A 20,991-nucleotide genomic window follows, 5' to 3' on the forward strand; every position below is an offset into this window, starting at 1 on the left:
GCTGGAGGTTTAAAGAATCAGTTTCTGGGAAGGACTCATAACGTCATAAGAAACAGGCATGTCCAAAGGACAGGAATAGGAGCCCAATGAGGGCACTTCATTTTCTGTCCCCAGAGATGGACCCAGAGATGGCCAGAGTGATCCTGAAGTGATAAACATGTGAGATCACACTCCCTGAGCCCAGAGGTAGCTCTAAATGTACTTCCAGGAGCCACTGTTGTTATCAGAGTGGAAGTACAGATGTAGAACGACAAGCAGGAACTGACCTTCTAAAGAGGGGCTAAAATGGATTCCTTAGCAAGAATGTGTTGAGCAACTATTCTTGAAATTAGAGGAAAATTTAAAAATGTGGTCAAGTGATTGTTCTTTCTAGCCCTAGCCCTACCTTCAGTACTTGTCTTTATTCTCACTTCTTTGTTAAGGTCATTCTCATGGATTCATCTTTCACATTTGTGCAGGTAACTGGTAGATCTGTGTTCATGTCTCTGCTCTGCTTTTTTTTTTTTTAAAAGATTTATTTATTTGAGAGAGCATGCAGTAGGGAGGGGCAGAGGTAGAAGAAGAGAATCCCAGGCAGACTTTCTCCTGAGTGCAGAGCCTGACACAGGGCTCGATCTCATGATCCTGAGATCACAACCTAACCAAAACCAATAGTCGGACACTTAACTGACTGCACCACCCAGGAACAGTTGTATGATCTTGGATATGCTGCTTAATTTCCTTAAATACCAATGCACCCATCTGCCTAATGGGGATCCTTGCTGCTAAGAGATACTGTGTTAGTACTGTTGTGAAGATTAGCACCGAATGACACAGGCAGAGTATTCAGTATCCTGCTGCCATGTAGGAAGCCCTAATGGAAGTTAGTGGGAACAGGTTATTATTTCTGATTCTCCCTTTTACCCCCTTGTCTCTCTTCCACCTCCAGTGCTGCGATTAGCTACTGCTGTCTAACAAATGTCTCAAAACATAATGGCCTAAAAGAACCATTTTGTTATTTCTCATGATTATGTGGATTGACTGTGGTTCAGCTGGGTGGTTTTTCTGCTAGTATAGTTGGGGATTTCTCCTGCAACTGGAGTCAAATGGTGGCTGGGTAAGGAATATCTAAAAAGGCTTTACTTACATGTCTGTCCCCTTGGCAGGGGTAGCTGGAGGCCTGGGGATCTCTTTATGTCTTCGTGTGGTCTCTCCATGAGACCATCTTGGGCTTCTTTAAAGAGTGGCTGGATGTCGTGAGCAAAGTTTCCAAGAGAGCAAGCTCCGGTGTGTAAGTGCTGTTTACATCATGTTTGCTAATGTACCATTGACCAAATTCGGTCAATGTGGCCCCAGACTAGAGTCAGTGTGGGAGAGGCTACACAAGGTATGACTATCAAAGGTGTGGTTCATTGGAGCCACCAAAATAAGTCTACCACATCCAGTTTCAAAATCTCCGCTGTCTGGAAAACATCTTCATTTGGACGTCACTCTGTTAACTTGAATCTAACTAACCTCCCTTCCAATCAAATGAGCAATTCATTGTTTATTTGCTTTTTTTTTTTTTTTTTTGGTGAGCTTAGAGCTGCTGCTAGATCATAAACTGGATATTCTTATTTTGTCAACTTTATTCCCAAATTATTTCATCTCACTTTTCATTTTTTCAAGTTGAAACCTAAACACAACTTTTCCCTTTCTTGTTTTTTTTTTAACCAAAATTTCATGAAACCCTGGCATTTATGTCTTTGTTCACCCCCTCATTGCCATCGTCATAGTCCACATCCTTATTATCTCATACATGAACAGCCCCAATAACCTTTCAGTTAGGTTTTCTTTAAGCTCTACTTTTAGTCTGAACTAAAAGTAGTTCAGACTACTTTTCAAGAACCTGCAGTATGTTTATCATTCTTGTTGTCTTTTTTTTTTTTTTTAATATTTTATTTCTTTCTTTCACAGAGGGACAGTGAGAGAAGGAGCACATCAGGGGGAGGGGCAAAGGGAGAGGGAGAAGCAAGCCGACTCCTGGCCCAGCAGGGACCCCAATGCAGGACTCCATCCCAGGACCCTGGAATCATGACCTGAGCCGAAGGCAGATGCGTAACCGATTGAGCCACCCAGCCACCCCAGCCATTCTTATTGTCTTACTTATTATCTTAACCTAACCTTTTGCTTGTTTCTGAGGCCCTTATTTATCTGACCTTACTCTATTTCTATAACTTCTTTTTTTCTTTTTTACTATTGTATGTCATTCACACTCCAGAATCAGAGAGTGAGGAGGGAAGACACTTAAAGTATGTTTAAATCCATCTACACATATACATCTTAGAACACAGAGAGGAATGGAGGGAGCCGATGTGGAGACAGAAAAAAAGTTCTGAAAATAAGAGATAAAGTGGAAGATATCTTATTGTTGCCATTTGTATTTTTGAGTAGGAAAAGGGGAGAATCAAATATTTTAGGGGACTCAAAATTAAATCCCTTTTAGTGGAATTCCTTAATTTAAAAAAATTCATGGACCGTCTTTTGGTCATTGCTCTACTCCTAACTCCGTTGGGTCATACAGCCACAGTCTTTTCTATTGTCATCAATGGTGGCAGGATTTATGTTCCAGTGCCGGGCTTGGTACACAGTAAGTGCTTGATAAATGTTTGTTAGATGCAGAGTGTATATAAGACAGTTAAATCCAGACATGTCTAAACTAAATAGGCACCGACAAAGTCAAATAAAAAGGTGCATTTTTCATATATTAAATGAGGAGAGATGTAGAACCTAGGTTTATGAATTCACCATGAAATACAGACATCTGTTAAGCTCTCAATACATGTACTCCTTTTTTTTTTTTTTTAAAGATTTTATTTATTTACTTGACAGAGAGAGATCACAAGTAGGCAGAGAGAGAGAGGAGGAAGCAGGCTCCCTGCTGAGCAGAGAGCCCGATGCGGGACTCGATCCCAGGACCCCGAGATCATGACCTGAGCTGAAGGCAGCAGCTTAACCCACTGAGCCACCCAGGCGCCCCTACATGTACTCCTGACACTAAGACCAAAGCTAGGGGGGAATGAAGGCTTCAGTAGTTAGACCACACAGTGAGCATACTTTTCTCTTCGGGCATAGGGCCCTTAAAACAAGTTAGAGTTAGGAACATGGGAAGAGAAAGCCATTGTATTTGGGTTTTTTTTCTTTTTTAGATCTAGAGTCTTTGGATCAGATAACATTTTTAAAATGGGTGTTGATTATATTTATAAAGTGATAAACATAGAAAGACATTAACCCTAAGGAGGTTTAACATATTCAGTTATTCACTGAATTATTTTGGTACATTCATTTCCATCCCAGGGCATAGTATTTTTGTGCAACCAGTCGAAGTATTTAACTTCAGTAATCGAGATAACTGTGTAAGGATGTGGCGAACATTTTTTTATTTTTATTTTTTAAAGATTTATTTATTTATTTATATTTATTCACTTGACAGACAGAGACCACAAGCAGGCAGAGAGGCAGGCACAGAGAGAAGAAGGGGAAGTAGGGGCCCCGCTGAGCAGACAGCCTGATGCAGGGCTCGATCCCTGAACCCTGGGATTCTGACCTGACCCGAAGGCAGAGGCTTTAACCCACTGAGCCACCCAGGCGCCCTGGATATGGCAAACACTTTTGAAGAATTTTTCCCACTCTTCTAGCTTTTAACCATTAATTTCAAATATCCTATTTTAGAGAACTCAACTGCAGAGTAGTCCACTTAACTTTATTAACCTGGACCTCAGCACAGGGACATTCTTGGGGGTGGAGCCATGATCTTCTTTAACTGTGATCTGTTTTCTTTTAAATTCTTAGTGCTGCTCAAGAAGAGGCCCTGTTTCTTCCTAGAGACTTTCAGGCAAAGGAGCTGTTTCCAGCTTCCTGCTAAATCCACTCAGCTATGTCATGCAGGGGATGCAGGGAAGAGTTTTCCTTGGGAGGGCCTCCTCAGAAGTTTTGGAGATGGGCCTTGAGCTCTTGGCTGGAATCAAGGTTTTCCAGAGCAGAGGCTGTAGTTCTGCTCGTCACTGATTGGGAGACGTGCTGCCTGGGCTATTTTCATGAGAGTCAAATAAAACTCTCTTGTCTTAAGCCTGCTTTGAAAGGTGTTTTCCTAATGATTTTACCAGTCAAATAGAATGACTGTGTGGGAGAGCGTAGTTGAATAACTGGAACACTCTGGGCAGCTTCCCTTCTCCACCCTGTGCCCCTACTTGGCTCTCTTCCCCCTCAAGCTCCTCCTTTCCCAGGAACACACTTGCTACTCTGTTTTCTGTTCTGGAGCTGCCTGAATTGTATGATTTTTATAGATGACTGTGAACTCTTCAGTCCAGAAAGAGGTGCCAGGAACACAAACAGCCCAGCTCACTGGTACTCACCCTGGGGGGCAGGGGAGGGGAGTGACCAGCCAAGCTGGTTGTGTTATCTCCATGGGGCACTTAGCTCTGAGAGAAACTTCAGGCTTTCTCACATCATCCAAGAAACATTTCAAAAAGAGAAAGAATCACCAAGAAAAGGCTGTCATCAGGAGGTGCTCCATCTCTTGGGTATGTTGGATTGAGGGCAAAAACACTTGCTTGTGGCAGCTTACATTTTTACTGTGAATCTTATATGAGCTGTTTGTGATTTCTGGGTACTCCAGCCAGGTCAATAGCCTTTGGGAACAGGGATTTCAAATTGGTGACCCACAAGCCAAATCAAATTACTGTCATAGACCATAGGTGTGTGGGGGGTGGGGAGCGGGGAGAGAGAGAGAGAAGGGAGATGGGAAGGAGTGAGGGAGAGGAGAAAGAAGGAGATGGGGAGTAGTGGAGATTCAAACTCTCTATTTGGCTGGTACTGAGTAGTGGCTGCCCTACTGGCTGGGGACATGCGTCCTGTAGTCCATGGTCCCTGACCAACCCTACTCCTCACTGTTCTGTGTTACTTGCATGGTCCCTGTAGGCCTTTGAGTTGGCTACCCTGCTTTTAGTACAAGTATTTTCATTTTTCATAGTGTTCCTTGAATGCTGAACTCTATTTTTCTGAGACAAACCAAAGAGGTTAAGGACTTTTCAAGAACTGATTTGCATTATAGAACGAAAATTTAGGAACATCAGCAGTTGTTTCTCAGTGAAAATATTTCTCAGCTGTAGCAGTGGCCGACCCTGATTGAAGGTCTTTCAACTATCTGTTCCATGTTAGGCTATTGATTTCCTCCAGGGCCTATCTGCTACTGGCCTCCCACAACAGAGCAGCTCTTCTAGAGCTTCTGAAGGCCTCTGCTAGAAAAAGTCTTCTCACAAATAGCACAGACGCCTGCCACAGGGGCCAGTGAGCTTCCTGCTAGCTCACTAGATATTGTAGGAGATGCAAAGAAATGTGAAGTGATCACATGTTCTGTATTCACCAAAGCAGTTCTTGGAGTTCTTTTGCGAATGAAAACTATGAAAATCTGTAGGCATTCAGCTTATGTGAGACACCAAAAAATATTTTTGTCTTGTCTTTGTACCTCTTCCCCCACCTAATGTTTTAATATGACCACAAACAAGTAGCACAAGTGAGACATGAGCATATTTCTTTCTTCTGACCCCGTATCCTCACCTTTTAGCGGAAGTATTCAGAGGCTGCGAAGAGAATGGAGGAAATGGAGAACCCGTGGTTGCAGAATAGGCCGCAGGCCACATAATCAGCCTCTGAATAATTTGATAAGTAGTAAAAGCTAACAACAACAAAAAAGAATTTTCAAAGATTCCTCTTTGAATCATCTCATGTATTTTCCCCACGATTATTAGATTAAAATTAAAATTTAGTATTAAATGAAACTTAACATAAGGTTTTTATGTTGTAAAACGCAGTTGACATTGAACATCATAAAAGTTAGAGGTGCTGATCCCCCACCTGACAGTCAAAAACCTGCATATAACTTTTAACTGCCCAAAACCTTAACTACGAAGAGCTTACGGTGAATCAGAAGTCTGACCGATAAAATAAACAATTAACACCCATTTTATATGTTGCATGTTTTTGTATACTTTGTTCTCAAAGTAAGTTAGAGGAAAGAAAATGTTAAGAAAATCATAAGGAAGAGAAAATACATTTCCAGTGCTGTGTGTAAGAGGAACCACACGGTTCAAACCTGTGCTGTTCAGGGGTCAGCTGTATCCTGTTTTATTCCATGTGCCCAGATAGGACTGAGCTCATAGTTGACAGTAAGCTGTAGAACGAAAATACCCATATACTGTGGAGGCCAGTTATTTTGTCTATGGACTGTACTACTCTGGGATCTTAATTTCTTCCATTTCTATTTTACCATAGAAATTGAAGTTATAGTAAAAATAATGTCTGGAGGCTTCTATCTTTTTGATATTCTTTGACTTTTATTTTTCCCCTCAAATAATTCTATATATTTTAAAATACCTGTATCGTATGTTAATTATTAAACTAGATGAGATTTTTAATAAAGCTGACATTTTAAAATTAATTTTACTTATTTTGAGGTAATGATAGATTCACATTCAATCGTAAGGAGCAATACAGAGAGATTCCATGTACTCTTCACTCAGTTTTCCCCAATTGTAATGTCTTGTAGTACCACAGTACGATACCACAACCAGGGTATTGACTTTGACACAGTTGATACAGAACATTTCCACCATTACAAGGATTTCTTGGGTTGTCCTTTTATAACCACATTCAGTGCCTCAACCCCACCTCTGGAAACTACCAGTCTGCCCTCCATTTCTACAATTTTGTAGCCAACTTATTTTTTTAGAAACATTTCTCTAACTGTTTGGCTCTAGAGAGAAAAGACCATTGAACACTTACATAGGGTTGATGACTTCTATAGGTGGAAGTGTATATTTCTAGATGCGTACCGTCTTGGATGTTTTGTGTTGCTCTGCCAGGAGGGCTCCTGAAATCTGTGGGCTCCTGAAATCCAGATTACTGAGACCTCAGTACTGCAGCTGTTCTTGCCAGAAAATGCCCCTGCCAATGGTTGACAGAATTTTCCTACCTGATTATGCTACCTCCATAAAGCCAGCTAAGAATTGCCCTTGGTGGCTGAGCAGTTCAGCCCTCTTTTTGATGCTGGGATAGTCAGATACTGTCTGGAGGTGCTGACAGCTGTGGAAAATGTGTGGAAAGATGTTTTCTCTACCTATCAACCTGTTGTGACTATTTACTGAGGAACACTGAGACTGCGGACTCTTTCCTCTTCCCTCCATCTTTGATGTTCCCTGCAGCTCTGCTTTGACCCTGTATTACGCTCGGAACTTCTGGAATGCCTCAGGATGCCAAGTAGTTTTTTCTTTCTTGCTGTCAGTCTGACTCAATTATCTGGTGCCACTATAGAAGTAAAACCAGTTGCTGTTCTTAAACTAGCAGCTGTGTTATTAGAAGAGCCAGGAAACATCTGACGTCTCCCACCTTTTGGGCCTGGTGTTATACTTGCTCTTATGTGTAGCTCAGCTAGCCTGACTGCTTCTATTTTAGGTCATGAAATGAAATATGACATCCAGTTGAGGAGATATTGGAAGAAATTGCTTTTGTAGATTTTTATGGATTAGAATTGCTTATGAGAACCCCCTCTTTGGCATAAATCAGCTGTACATTTTAAATTTTTTATAATTGTGGAAATTGAATAGTATAGTGTAGACGCAAAATAATTATGGAAAGAAATTTGGTATTTTTGACATAATATATTTCACTTTTATTTAAATGATTTTGAATGTTTTATCATTATTGAACATAATAAAAACAATTTTTACTTTATGGATATAAGAATTGATGTTATTGAGCTCATGTCCTGACTGAGTAGTAATGAAGGAACTCAGATTTCTGAGGTTCTTCCTGCCCTTCTTTTCTTCCTGTTTTTCTTTCTCTCATATTATATTCCATTTAATCTTCTTTGCAAACTGAAGAGTTGCTGAGAATTTTAGTGAACCCTCTGTGTGCCATATGTTCTTATTTATAACTTTTATTTTTTTTTAAAAGGTTTTATTTATTTGTCAGCAGAAGCACGGAGATCTGCAGAAGACCAGGCAGAGCAGGCAGAGCAGGCAGAGGGAAAAGCAGGCTCCCTCCTGAGCAAGGAGCTAGATGTGGGACTCAATCTGAGGACCTTGGGATCATGATGGGAGCCAAAAGCGGAGGCTTCACCAACTGAGCCACCCAGGCATCCCATTATCTATTAATTTTAACATTCAGTTGAGTTGTGAAGAAAATGGAGTATGGGTTTGGGGTTCTGGGATGAAAGACAAAAGGAAATAATAGAAAATGAAAGTTTAATGAGAGTGGCTGTGTGGAACTTGTTAGTCGTTCGTGTTCACATCAAAAGGAAGAAATAAAATATAGGTTGCTGATCTTTGTTGATTATTACCTCAAGTACTCCACATATATATGGAGATTTTACATTTTTCATTTTCATTAAATGAGTTTCTTGTGTTACCTAGGCTCTTTTGTCAGTAATCTACATTAAAAAGTTCTTAGTGCCTGGTCTTCAGCATTAAATTGGGTGATTCCAATGTATTTTTAAAAATATTTTTAAAATTTATTTGACAGAACACAAGTAGGCAGAGTGACAGGCAGAGGGAGAGGGAGAAGCAGGCTCCCTGCTGAGCAGAGAGACAGATGCAGGACTCCATCCGAGGACATGAGTCGAAGGCAGAAACTTAACCAACTGAGCCTCCCTGGCTCCCCAACCAACATAATTTTTTGACTCAAAAATATATTTCTAGTGGAAAGCTAAAACATTCTATCACTCAGTTTTAAGTGTTAAAGTTGGTTTTGAATGAGTAAGAAATTAAAATATGTTCAGTGTTCTGCGATGAGGATGCTGGGAAATGGCAGTACCTGTCATCTGCAGACCAGTAATACAGTATAAGAGAATCTGAAGCAGGCTTCATGCCCAGCACAGAGCCCAATGCGGGGCTCAATCTGATGACCCTGAGATCATGATCTGAGCCGAAACCAAGAGTCAGCACTTAATGACTGAGTCACGCAGGTGTCCTTAGACGCCTGCTTTTTGATTACCTTCATGTATTGAGAGTTTCTGTTTGCTTTCATTTCAAATTATTTAAATGAAAAATAACATTAATGCTAGCCCATCTAAGAAACACTGTGCAGTTGCCAATAGAAAACTTCTTCAAGAAGTTGTTTGCATTCACTGTTCCCAAATTCTTACTGTGGTTAAATCCAGTGAATTCTTTTCAGTCATGTTAGCCATCTCCTTTTGTACCATTTGACCTTATTTGAAGGTCCCACTTGAATTGTGTCTTCAGTTGGTTTTTTTTTTTTTTTTGAAGATTTAAAAAAAAATTATTTATTTATTTGACAGACAGAGATCACAAGTAGGCAGAGAGGCAGGCAGAGAGAGGAAGAAACAGGCTCCCTGCTGAGCAGAGAGCCTGATTCGGGGCTTGATCCCAGGACCCTGAGCCAAAGGCAGAGGCTTTAACCCACTGAGCCACCCAGGTGTCCCCTTTCCATTGGTTTTTACTCTTCCTGGTTTTCTACCGTTGACTATTCCCTTGGGGTTTCATTAAATTTATGGACCATTTGAAGGGAGAAGTGACACCTTCATTATAGTGAATCTTCCCATTTATAAGCATTCATACCTCCCCTTTTAAGTCTTTTGAAAATGACTTTTGATAAAGTTTTATAATGTTCTCCATAAAAGTGTCCTAGGAACCTTTAGTTATTATCACAAATGATATCTTTTAAAGAAATAATTACATGTTGTGAGTTATAGAAACTCAATTGATTTTTTATATATTTTCTATCAAGCTGCCTTGCTGAACTATTTCCAGTGGTTTACTTGTATTTTATTTTGACATTTAGAACACATTATTTAGAACTAGTCTTAGATTTATGGAAGAGTTGCAAAGATTTTTAGAGTTCTCCTATACCCTTCCCTTCATCCAGCTTTCCCTAAGGTTAACTTCTTACATAACTGCGGCACTTTTGTCAAAAAAAAAAAAAAAAAAAAATCATATGAAACATTACTGTTAACTAAGCTGCAAACTTTATTTGGATTCTACCATTTTTTCCACTAATGTCCTTTTTCTATTCCAGGATCCAGTCTAGAATATCACATTGCATTTAGTCTTTGATTTTTAATGTAGAAAATTTTATCACCTTCAAAGAATAAAAGTTTTGTCCCTTAGTTTCCATGTGCGTGTGCGCATGCACACATGCGTGCTGTAGGTATCAGGTATACCTTCCTGTACGCTTGGGCTGACCACTGTTACCCAGGCTCTACTTACTCTACACACTTTACTCCCCCTAGAAATGTTGGTGCTTCCCAAGACTGTATCCTTTGTCCTTAATCCACACCTAATATACATGGTTCTGGAGGCTCTCATCCATTTTATATCTCCCTGCGTGGATTGGGTGTAGCCTCTGTGCCCCACACTCACTTGTTTGCTACAATTACCAAATCTTGATTTCTAGTATAGATTTCTTTTTTGACCTCTAGGTTCATATGACTGTCTTTGGAATATCTCTATCTGGATTTTCCACAGACTTCCAATATGTCTTAAGGCAGCTCATCTCATTGTCTTCTCTTGTCCCTCCTCTTGCGTTTGCCATCTTCATAATCTCCCAGTTATCCAAGACAGAGAAACCTGGGACTCATTCTGAACTCTTCCCTCCCTTTCTTCCTTGCTCTTTTTTCCTTTCCTTCCTTCTCTGCCTTCTCTCACCTCCATTCCTTTCCCTCCCTTTATGCCTGCTCCTGTTAATTCTATTTCCTTCATTTCTCACATATTTATCAGCTTCTCTCCATTCTATTTCATTAAAAGCTCTCATCATGTCACACTATCAAACTCCTTAACATATTATCCAGAGATTCTGGCCTATCCATCTCGTCTTGTCCCATGATGCCCTTTTCCACAGCACATACAACACCTCACTCTCTGTGCCAGTTCTACCTAATCACCTGACATCCCTTGGATATGCCGTGTTCTTCTCTTACTTCTTTGGAAGTTGTATATGGACTTTTTCTTTTTTTTTGGTTCCTGCTCTCTTTTCCTGACTAACTCCTGCTAATTTCCTTGGTCTCCAGTCAGTTGTCACTGTTTCCAGGAAACCTTTAACTTCCTAGCCTGGGTTATAGCTACTTCTGAGAACTCTAAAGGTAGTTTGCCTGCATTTCTCTCCTGGCACTTAAAGTATGGAGCTTGTTTGGTTATGTCTGTATACCATTGCTCTACTCTTTGACAATACTGTATGTTCTACAAGGTCAAAGAACAATGTATTTTGCTTTGTACTTCCTATTGCTTAGCACAGTACCTGGCACATAGCTGTTACTAATAAATGTTTATTGAATGAATAAATAAACATATTCACCATTCTTGGAAACACAGACTTGACTGTTTACAAGAATGATATCTTTCAACAGAGACAGAACTCTCTAAATGTCAGCTTCCTTATTTATAAATGAGAAGGGTGCACTAGAAGATCTCTGAAGTCCTTTACAGCTCTAACAAATTGGTATTTATGATTTTAAGATTTATCATCCTTGAGGATATTCAAAAGAAAACAGTACAAATTCTGGGGGAAATTCCAAGGGAGTTCCAAAATATTTTGCCAGTGACAATAACCCTGGAATAATAATTTGGTTTTTTGGTTATATTGCGTAGATAAATTGTCAAGTGCTAATAATCCGAGCACGTGGACATTTGAGTGGTTTATTTAGGATAATCAGAGTTTCTTTTCCTTTGCTAACATAGCCAAATCATTTTAGGAAGACTATAAATTTTCCTTGGCTGAAGATTTTCAAGTGAAAGCAAGATGGCTATTTCTCTTGGATACTGTAGATGAGATTTAAAATGTAGCTGTATAATGATGGGACTAATTGACCACTAAGGTCTCACCTGGTGATAAGATCCTTTAATGTTGTGGTTTACAGCTTTTGGTTTTTTTGTATTATTTTGTTTTTTGGTATAACAGGAAAAATAAAAAAGAGTTGGATAGCACACTGTTTTTCCAAGTTCATCTTACTGGATTTAATATCAACATTAGAAAGCCACCAAAAGTTTATGTTTATCAAAATTGTTGACTTATATGTATCCAAAAACTTAATATTGTGAGTGGTCTCCAGCTTGCTGAAATGATCTGGGTTAAATCAGCGTCCAAGGCCCAGTTTAAAAAGGTCTCTTAATGTAGTGGATTTTTAAAAATAGCATATATTTATCATTGATATAGAAAACCACATAAAACAGGACCTTGGGATCATGCCCTGAGCTGAAGGCAGACACTTAATGACTGAGCCACCCAGGTGCTCCCCTTATATATCTTTTAATTGAGAAATGTCCTCTCCCTCTTGGAACTCATGAACTCATGAATGTGATTATTTCCATAGTCGTGTTTAATATGGTACACACTTATATTTTATTCTAGATTATTTTAAAATGCTGACAATGCTAACATTATTATGTTCCTATAAAAGGAATGAAGAAAAATTCTCCAATGAAGAAAAATTTCAAAATATCAAAAGTTATATGAAAATAAAATATTTTTGTTTCATTATTCCATAACTGGTAACTCTTTGGGATAGTTCTCTACTAGTCTGTATATAGTCAAGTGTATAATTTTTACATAGTAAGTATTCCCTCTGCTGTTACTTTGGGCTTTTTAAAATTTCTAATTGAAATTAGAGATCTTAATTAGAAATCTTCTCATAGGGATGCCTGCGTGGCTCAGTTTGTTAAGCTGCTGCCTTCTGCTCAGGTCATGATCCCAGGATCCTGGGACTGAGTTCTGCATTGGGCTCCCTGCTCAGCAGGGAGCCTGTTTCTCCCTCTGCCTGCCTCTTTTCCTGCTTGTGCTCCCTCTGTCTCTGTCTCTCTGACAAATCAATAAAATCTTTAAAAAAAATCTTTTTGTAGTTGTTTCTCTTAATAATAGGGAACAATTTGGCTACCAGAGGGGAGGTGAGTGGGGGGATGGGTGAAGTAGGTGATGGGGATTAAGGAGCACACTTGTGATGAGCACAGGGTGATGTATGGAAATGCTGAATTATTATACCGTACACCTGAAGCTAATATAACACTATCTTAACTGGAATTAAATATATAATATAAAGTAGTAATATGGCAAAAAAAAAAAAGATATTTTTCTAGTTCTCATCATAGAGGCTTTGATTCTCACATTCTTTGCTTTTTTTAATATAAATACCTAAAACTGTAGCTTTCCCTTTAAGCATGTTGAGGTTATATTATCAGGCAATTGGGAAATGTTTTCTAATTTCCTTTGTATTTATCTGTGGTTATGTTTTCTTTTCTTTCTTTCTTTCTTTTTTTTTTTTTAATGTATTGCTTAATCTCTAACTTACTGTTACTTATTTCTAATATACTACTTTGTTTGATTTTTAATCCTTTTAAATGTATTGAGACTTGTTTTATGGTCAGTATATAATATGGTCAGTATATAAAAAGAATGCATATTTTGTTTAGGTGTAGTGATCTTTAAGTGTCAGTTTGGTGGGCATATTCACATGTAAAAGAGTGAAGTTGGATTTTCATCCCTCATACAAAAGTTAACTCAAAATGAATCAAAATCTGGATAAGGTAAAACTAAACCTCTAGTGGAAAAGCTTAGTTGTAAATCTTCATTCATGACCTTGGATTATGCAATGGTTTCTTAGGTTAGGACAATAAAAGCACAAATAATAACAAGATTGATAAATTGAATTTCATGAAAATTCAAAGTGTTTCTACTTCAAAGGACAACATCAAGAGAGTGGAAATTCAACCCAGAGGATGGGAGAAAATATTTGCAAATTAGATATCTGATTAAAGATTTGTGTCTAGAGTAATTGTGTCTTAACAACTCAATGATAAAAAGACAACCTAATTTAAAAATAAGCCAAGGATCTGAATAGCTATTTCTCTGAAGAAGATATACAAACAACCAAAGAGTACATGAAAAGATGCCTATTATATTACCCATCAGAAAAATGCATTTCAAAACTATGAGGTATCACTTCACACCCAAGTAGGTTGGCTATAATAAAAACAGAAACAGAGACAGAAAAACAGGGAAAAAAAACCTACCAAGAACAAAAACCCAAAACACAAACTATAACAAACGTGGTCTGGATGTGAAGAAACTGGAACCCTCAATTTCTAGTGGGAATGTAAAATGGTTGCTTTGAAAAGTCCAACAGTTCCTAAATGATTCACCATAGTCACCATATGATTTAGTAATTTGAATTTTTGATGTATATCCAGAAGAAATGTAAATATGTCTACCCAAAATCTTCTGTAGCATGTTCACAGCAGTCTAATTCATAGTAGCCCCAAACTGAAGACAAAACAAATGTTCATCAACCAACGGAGGTAAATCACATGTGGTTCATCTATTCAATGGAATGTTATTTGGCAGAAAAAAGGAAGTAATGGCTACCACATGGATGAACCTTGAAAACCTTATGCTAAGTGAAAGAAGTCAGTCATAAAAGACCATATATTGCAGCATGACTCCATTTATATGAAATATCCAGAATAGGAAAATCTATAGAAACAGGAAGTAGATTAGTGGTAGCCTAAGCCTGGGGATGGTGGTATCTGGGAACATGGGAGGTGAGTACTAAAGGGCATGGGTATGGGATGATGAAAATATTCTAAAATTGATTGTAGTAATGGTTGCACAACTCTGACTATACTAAAACCAATTAATTGTATGTACATTTTAAATGAATTATATATGCGTTATTATAGATTGTTAAAAATAAAGGAACCAGGAGCATCAATAGTTCAGGGTAAGAGCCTTTGATATTACTTAGTGTTATAGTGACTTTAGAAAAAAAACTTGTCAGCTGGAGTTAACTGATTTGAACAATTCAACTTCTCTAGGCAATAAGCCTAGAAGAGCTTACAATGCTGGCAGTTAAATTTTTTTTGCACAATTTTCAAATGACTGTGATGTTAAGAGAATAAAGTCTCAGGTGAATGAAAGATACATGATGTAAAAAGAAAAAGGTCAAGTTGGTAGATAACTTTTTTAAAGATTTTATTTATTTATTTGACAGAGAGAGATCAAATGTAGGCAGAGAGCCAGACAGAGAGAGAGGGGGAAGCAGGCTCCCTGCTGAGCAGAGAGTCCGATGCAGGGCTCAATCCCAGTACCCTGAGATCATGACCCGAGCCGAAGGCATAGGCTTAACCCACTGAGCCACCCACGTGCCCTAGTTGGTAAATAATGTTATTCATACATTCCATATTCTTATTGATTTAGTCAATTTTTGCTCAAGATATTTTAGGGTTCTATTATTAGGTGCTACATATCTAAGATTATTATGTCTTCTTGGTGTATCTGACCTCTTATCATCTGCAATCACTTCTTCATTTCCATATTACTTGCCTTGAAGTCCACATTATCAGATATTAATATAGACATAACAGTATTCTTATACTTAAGGTGTGCATCCCCCCTCCCACGTTTTTACTTTCACCCTGCCTTTGTCTTTGTATTTAAAGTGCTTTTCTTATTATCAACAACACAGTTGACGGTTTTTTCCCTTAAATGTAAAGGTTTGTTTACATTTAGTGTAATTATTGATAATGTTGGGTTTAATCTGCCATCCTGGAATTTGTTTTCTAATTTCCCCATCTATTCTTTCTCTAGTATTTCTTTTCCTTCCTTCTTATGGGTTAATTGAATAGTTTTTGTTTTGTTTTGTTTTTTAATATTCTATTTTGCCTTATAGCCCAGCTGCCAACTGTTTGGGTAGGTCAGGAGTTAGTCTTGCTCTTGAACTCAACCTCTGGCTTGTCTTGGAAGATCTCTCTCTCTTTTTTTTTTAAGATTTTATTTATTTGATAGACAGGTCACAAGTAGGCTGAGAGAGAGAGAGAGAGAGAGGAGGAAGCAGGCTCCCTGCTGAGCAGAGAGCCTGATTTGGGGCTCTATCCCAGGACCCTGAGATCATGACCTGAGCCGAAGGCAGAGGCTTTAACCCACTGAGCCACTCAGGTGCCCAGAAGATCTCTCTTGATCCTGCTTTGCATTTGGTGAAGGCTCAGTGCTTGTCAGAGGGATCTTATTCAGAGGTTGTCCTGTTCCAAGCCTTCAAGGAACTGCTGCTTTGCACTCAGCAAAGGCCTGGGGGTACTTCAGGAATATTTCCCAGCCCTTCTGTTTTGTCCCAGCCTTTGATGTGTGGTGGTTGTGTACTAGGTGCAAACTCTGTGCAGGGAACTCACAGGTGGGTATGGAGTTGTTCTTTGGTTAGAGCTCCTCAGAACTCTAATTCCTCACATCAACAGCTGTTAAAAGTTAATAAAGTTTTAGCTGGTTTCTCCATACTTCCCTTTTGGCAGGTTTATTCTTTCTCCTGTCAGAGATAAAAGCAGGTAGGCATCTCTTTTTTGGGAAGAGATCATTTGTATGTGAAAAATAGTTCATTTAGGTTACTTTGCATCAGCTTTAATGGGGTTTTAAAGACAATTTATGAAGCTTGTTTTAGGCTGTGGTTATTTTTAAAGTGTATTTTTTTTTATAATTATATGGCAATGCAAACATTTTTTTGAGCATCTACAGCTAATGTTTACTTTTTAGTGGCTTATTGAGTGATAATCACCTAGTGTGGAATACCCAAGGAATCTGTGAAAGGTCAATGAGTAAATGAATGATGGTATTTGCTTTAGGTATTAAGTCGCTGGTATTGGCCCCACATTAATATACATAATCTTTCTTATGGCCAGTAATACATACTTAATGATGGTGACCTACAGATAGGCTAGACTTTACTGATAAAGCATCAAAAGAAAGTATAGTGATGACGCAATCTTGCCTCATGAGCATTTATGTAGCCTTCTGAGTTAAAAAGAGATACAAATACATTCATAATTAATATGGCTTATCTGGATCACTTTAGAGCTGTATACAAGGTTTGGTCATACTCATTAAGATAATATTGGTTTTATTTGTTACAAATAAAGCTTATTTTTTACACTCTGAGATGTTAAGAAAAAGACTTTATGCTCTCCTTGGTTTAGTTTTCATGTTTTGATTGTATTTCTTTTACCTTATATTATCTTTTAAGATTCTGTAGAAGAATTTTGTCTGGTAAGTGCAGGTTTACTTAATCCTATGCTCTCTGAAATCTAGGAGTGACTGGTACACAGAGGAGAGTCAGGCATTGAATGTTCGATAGATTTTTTTTCTTTATGTAAATTCTCAAACATTCATAAAGTAAGTAGTGCAAGTAGAAAAATAAACTCCCATGCTTCTAGTAACTGTTGACATAGGTTAATCAAGATCTTTTTTATCCTGACCACTTTATAAAAACAGTTGAGCGTCTGCTAGAGTATTTATTTATTTTTGATTGCTAAAATATTTTAAAGTTAATCCCAGATGTTATGTCTTGTTTTACCCGTAGATTGCTTTGCCTGATACAGAAAATTTAAAAACGTAATTACAGTGACATAATGGTATCTAACAAAGCTAATAATTTCAGAATTTTTCAAACCTCGCTTTTTCATGTCCTGTTTGAGTCCATTCCACTCATACCTGAAAATACCTGGGAAAATTAACTTACTTTGTTTCTAATCTTATTTGATTAATATTATAATTTCTAAACATTTGAATATTGACTGCTTCTTTTCTATGGCTTTCAAGAATCTCCTAGCTTCTTTTCTATTGCTTTCAAGAATCTCCTATGAAAAAATTCATTCTGAGACCAGGTAAATTTTATAAACAATGTATACTTGACCCCTTTATGGTGATTTATAAGGTATATAATGCAGGTTATAAGTAGCAAAGGTCTGAGTTTGGCAATAAAGAGTTAACTTGGCTTAACCAAGAATTTCCTAAATTTATTTAGCCCCAGAACCCCTTTTTTAATGTAACCTCTATTAACTAAAATACATTTTGGAGAATATTATTTAGGCAGGGCATTGCTACCTCTGAATAGCAAAAACAGAAGCTGTTAAATTCATTTTTATTTGAATTAGATAATTATCCTCATGGAATAATCATAATCATGTAATATCTGTTTTTTCCCCTATAATATGCTTAATATTGATAACACAGTATAATAGGTTATCCTCTTCGGGATCTTACATTCTGAAAATCTTTAAAAATACTGTAAAAGCAAATCAAGTATGAGCATTTTGTTTTTTCATGGGATAGATATTTGCAAAAAAATATAGGTATACCTCACAACCCATCTGTAAAGAAAGATAAATGCATTGGTATTGTATTAAAGGGGAAGGTAGAAACAATATGTGTAGAAACGCAAGGAAATAGAAACCAAAAGATAATAGTGATCAATTAGATTATATTTTATTTGTGAAAAATTAGTTAAAAATATCTTAAAAGGGGCACTGGGGTGACTTAGTTGGTCAAGTGTGGGGTCTTGACTTCAGCTCAGGTCATGAGCTCAGGGTCTTGAGATTGAGTCTGGGTCAGGCTCTGCACTCAGTGTGGAGTCTGCTTAAGATTCTCTTCCTCTTCCTCTGCCCCTCCCTCTACCCCACTACCCTGCAAGGATGTGCACTCGCTCTTTCTCTCAAAAAAAAAAAAAAAACAAAAAACCACAACTCTTAAAAAGTTTAAACTCAGGCAGTACTCTGGAAGTTCTCACAAGTGGTTTACATTTTCATGTACTTTTATTTTTTAAAAAGATTTATTTATTAGAAGGAGAGAAAGCATGAGCAGGGGGACAGGCAGAGTGAGGGAGAAAATCCACAAGTAGACTCCCCGCTGAGTGCAGAGCCTGAAGCCAGGCTCAATCCTAGGACCCTAACAGTTTGACCTGAAGTGAAAGCAAGAGTTGGTGGTTTAACTGACTGAGCCACCCCAGGTGCCCCTACATTTTTATGTACTTTAAAATATGTTCACTTCTTTAAAACATGTAAGCAGTTAACAGGGCCAAGTGGAAGCTAACTGCACAAGGGAAAACATTCTCCATTCTGCTACTCTTCTCACTGATACTATTATACATATTATACAGTGAGAAGAGATTCTACAGGTACTCATGTTCTAAAGGTTCTGCATCTCATCCTGATATGATCTAATTGACACCCATCCCCGGCCCCCCACCTTGCCAACCCTCCCGAGTGGATTAGGCTGGCTGCCCCTGTCTTCATATCATGTAAATGTGCAGACAGGTGTTTTTTCTGTGATGCCACAAAGGTGATTTTTTTCCATTACAGTCAAACTGCAACTTCAAGCAGAAGAGAGAGGGGTTGTGTCCATCAAAGGAGTATGTGCAAATCGCTATCTTGCCATGAAGGAAGATGGAAGATTACTGGCTTCTGTAAGTAATACTCTTTTTGTAAGTTTTTTTTTTTTTCTTTGTGAGTTTTGTTGCTGTTAATTTGCTAGTATTGGTATTTATTAAGGATTTTGTAAGTATTATCTAATTTAATCTTCATATTCACCTTATAAAATAGTACCACTCTCTCTATTTCATGGATACAAAAACTGAAGTTCTGAGTGAGTAAGTAACCAGGGAAACACAGCTCACATGTGGTAGAACTTGGATGGCACTTGAGGCAGTCTTGACTCTAGAGCCTGAGCTCCAAGTCACTGCATTTCACTGAGTTGTAAAAAAGAATTTTTATATTGTGCATTTGTTTGAAGATCAGTGGGATGGATATATATACAATTTTGAGTATCAGTTTTTAAGTTTCTTCTTTCAGATTTCACGTGCAAAATGTTTGCAGTATAGAATAAAGCTGAGGAAGTGGATTCTTAACCTAGATACTCATAGTGGCACTGCCACATATTAGCTGTGTGTTCTTGAGCAAATTATTCTGAGGTAGTTCCCTTACCTATAAAACAGAGATATGGTGGGGAGCCTGCTTCCCCTCTCTCTCTGCCTACTTGTGATCTGTCTCTCTCTGTCAAGTAAATAAATAAATAAGAAATTTTTGGAAAAAAAAAAGAACAGAGATAATAATGATCCTATCAGCATAACAAAAAGCATGGAGGACATGGGGAGTTAGGAGAAGGGAGTTGGGGGAAATTGGAAGGGGAGGTGAATCAAGAGAGACTATGGACTCTGAAAAACAATCTGAGGGGTTTGAAGTGGCGGGGGTGGGATGGGAGGTTGGGGGAACCAGGTGGTGGGTATTATAGAGGGCACGGATTGCATGGAGCACTGGGTGTGGTGAAAAAATAATGAATACTGTTGTGCTGAAAATAAATAAATTAATAATGATTTTATCAATATGAGTTTTTGTGAGGACTAAATTAGATAATTTATATCAAATGCCAAAATCCAGGTCATGCATAATAAGTCCTCAAAAGTTTTACTTCCTCTTCCTTTTCTCCTTTATATATAAGCTCATTCAGGACAAGGACTGCATTTTTTTACTTTTTATCACAGCCAGTGAGGAGTATTAGCTCCTGGCTAGTATTCTTTTCACTATGGCAGCCTCCCTGTCAACCCCACCATTGTCATTAGAAAAGGATTACATGCCTGTTGGGCAGACACAATACGTGGGAAATACTGCAGAGAAATAAACCAGTCTCTGGGGAAGTAGATGGGACACTTATGTAAAAATGTGTGTGTGTGTGTGTGTATACAGAAACCACAGCCATGATACCAATACCAATGGCCAGTTACCATTGGCTATAACTTTCTCCCATTAGAGATCCAATATTAGAGCAGTTGTGGTATTTTAAGCTATACAGAGGTCATGGTCTCAGGGTCCTGGGGATGTTCACTACATAGTTGTAATTGTGGATCTGGAACTTGGAAGAAGGTCTGTGTCCATATACAGATTTGGGTGTCATCAGCACATAGAGAATAGTCAAATTCAGGAAATGGATGTGGTTCCTGGGCAAAAAATACAGTCCCAGAAGATTGACTACTTGGGACTCGTACTGTTCTTTTTTCCTACCAGTCTGTTGTCAACTTAAAGCATGATGTAATATGTTAGGAATCTACATCTTGTTTTTTTGTTTTTTTTTTAAAGATTTTATTTATTTATTTGACACAGAGAGAGAAATCACAAGTAGGTAGAGAGGCAGGCAGGCGCGGTGGAGCAGGCTACCTGC

The 20,991-nt window shown here is 38.2% G+C and overlaps 1 protein-coding gene across 1 annotated transcript in view; it reads left to right on the forward strand.

The window, feature by feature from the left end:
* The window catches only part of FGF2 (fibroblast growth factor 2), an 88,536-nt gene that overhangs the window by 59,863 nt on the left and 7,682 nt on the right, over positions 1-20,991 (forward strand). The window contains 1 exon segment of the mRNA XM_059417442.1: positions 19,140-19,243. Within this exon segment, the coding sequence (XP_059273425.1) occupies positions 19,140-19,243 (104 nt within the window).

The sequence above is a fragment of the Mustela nigripes genome, chromosome 1 (genome assembly GCF_022355385.1).
Source record: "Mustela nigripes isolate SB6536 chromosome 1, MUSNIG.SB6536, whole genome shotgun sequence".
In the NCBI taxonomy this organism is placed as follows: domain Eukaryota; kingdom Metazoa; phylum Chordata; class Mammalia; order Carnivora; family Mustelidae; genus Mustela; species Mustela nigripes.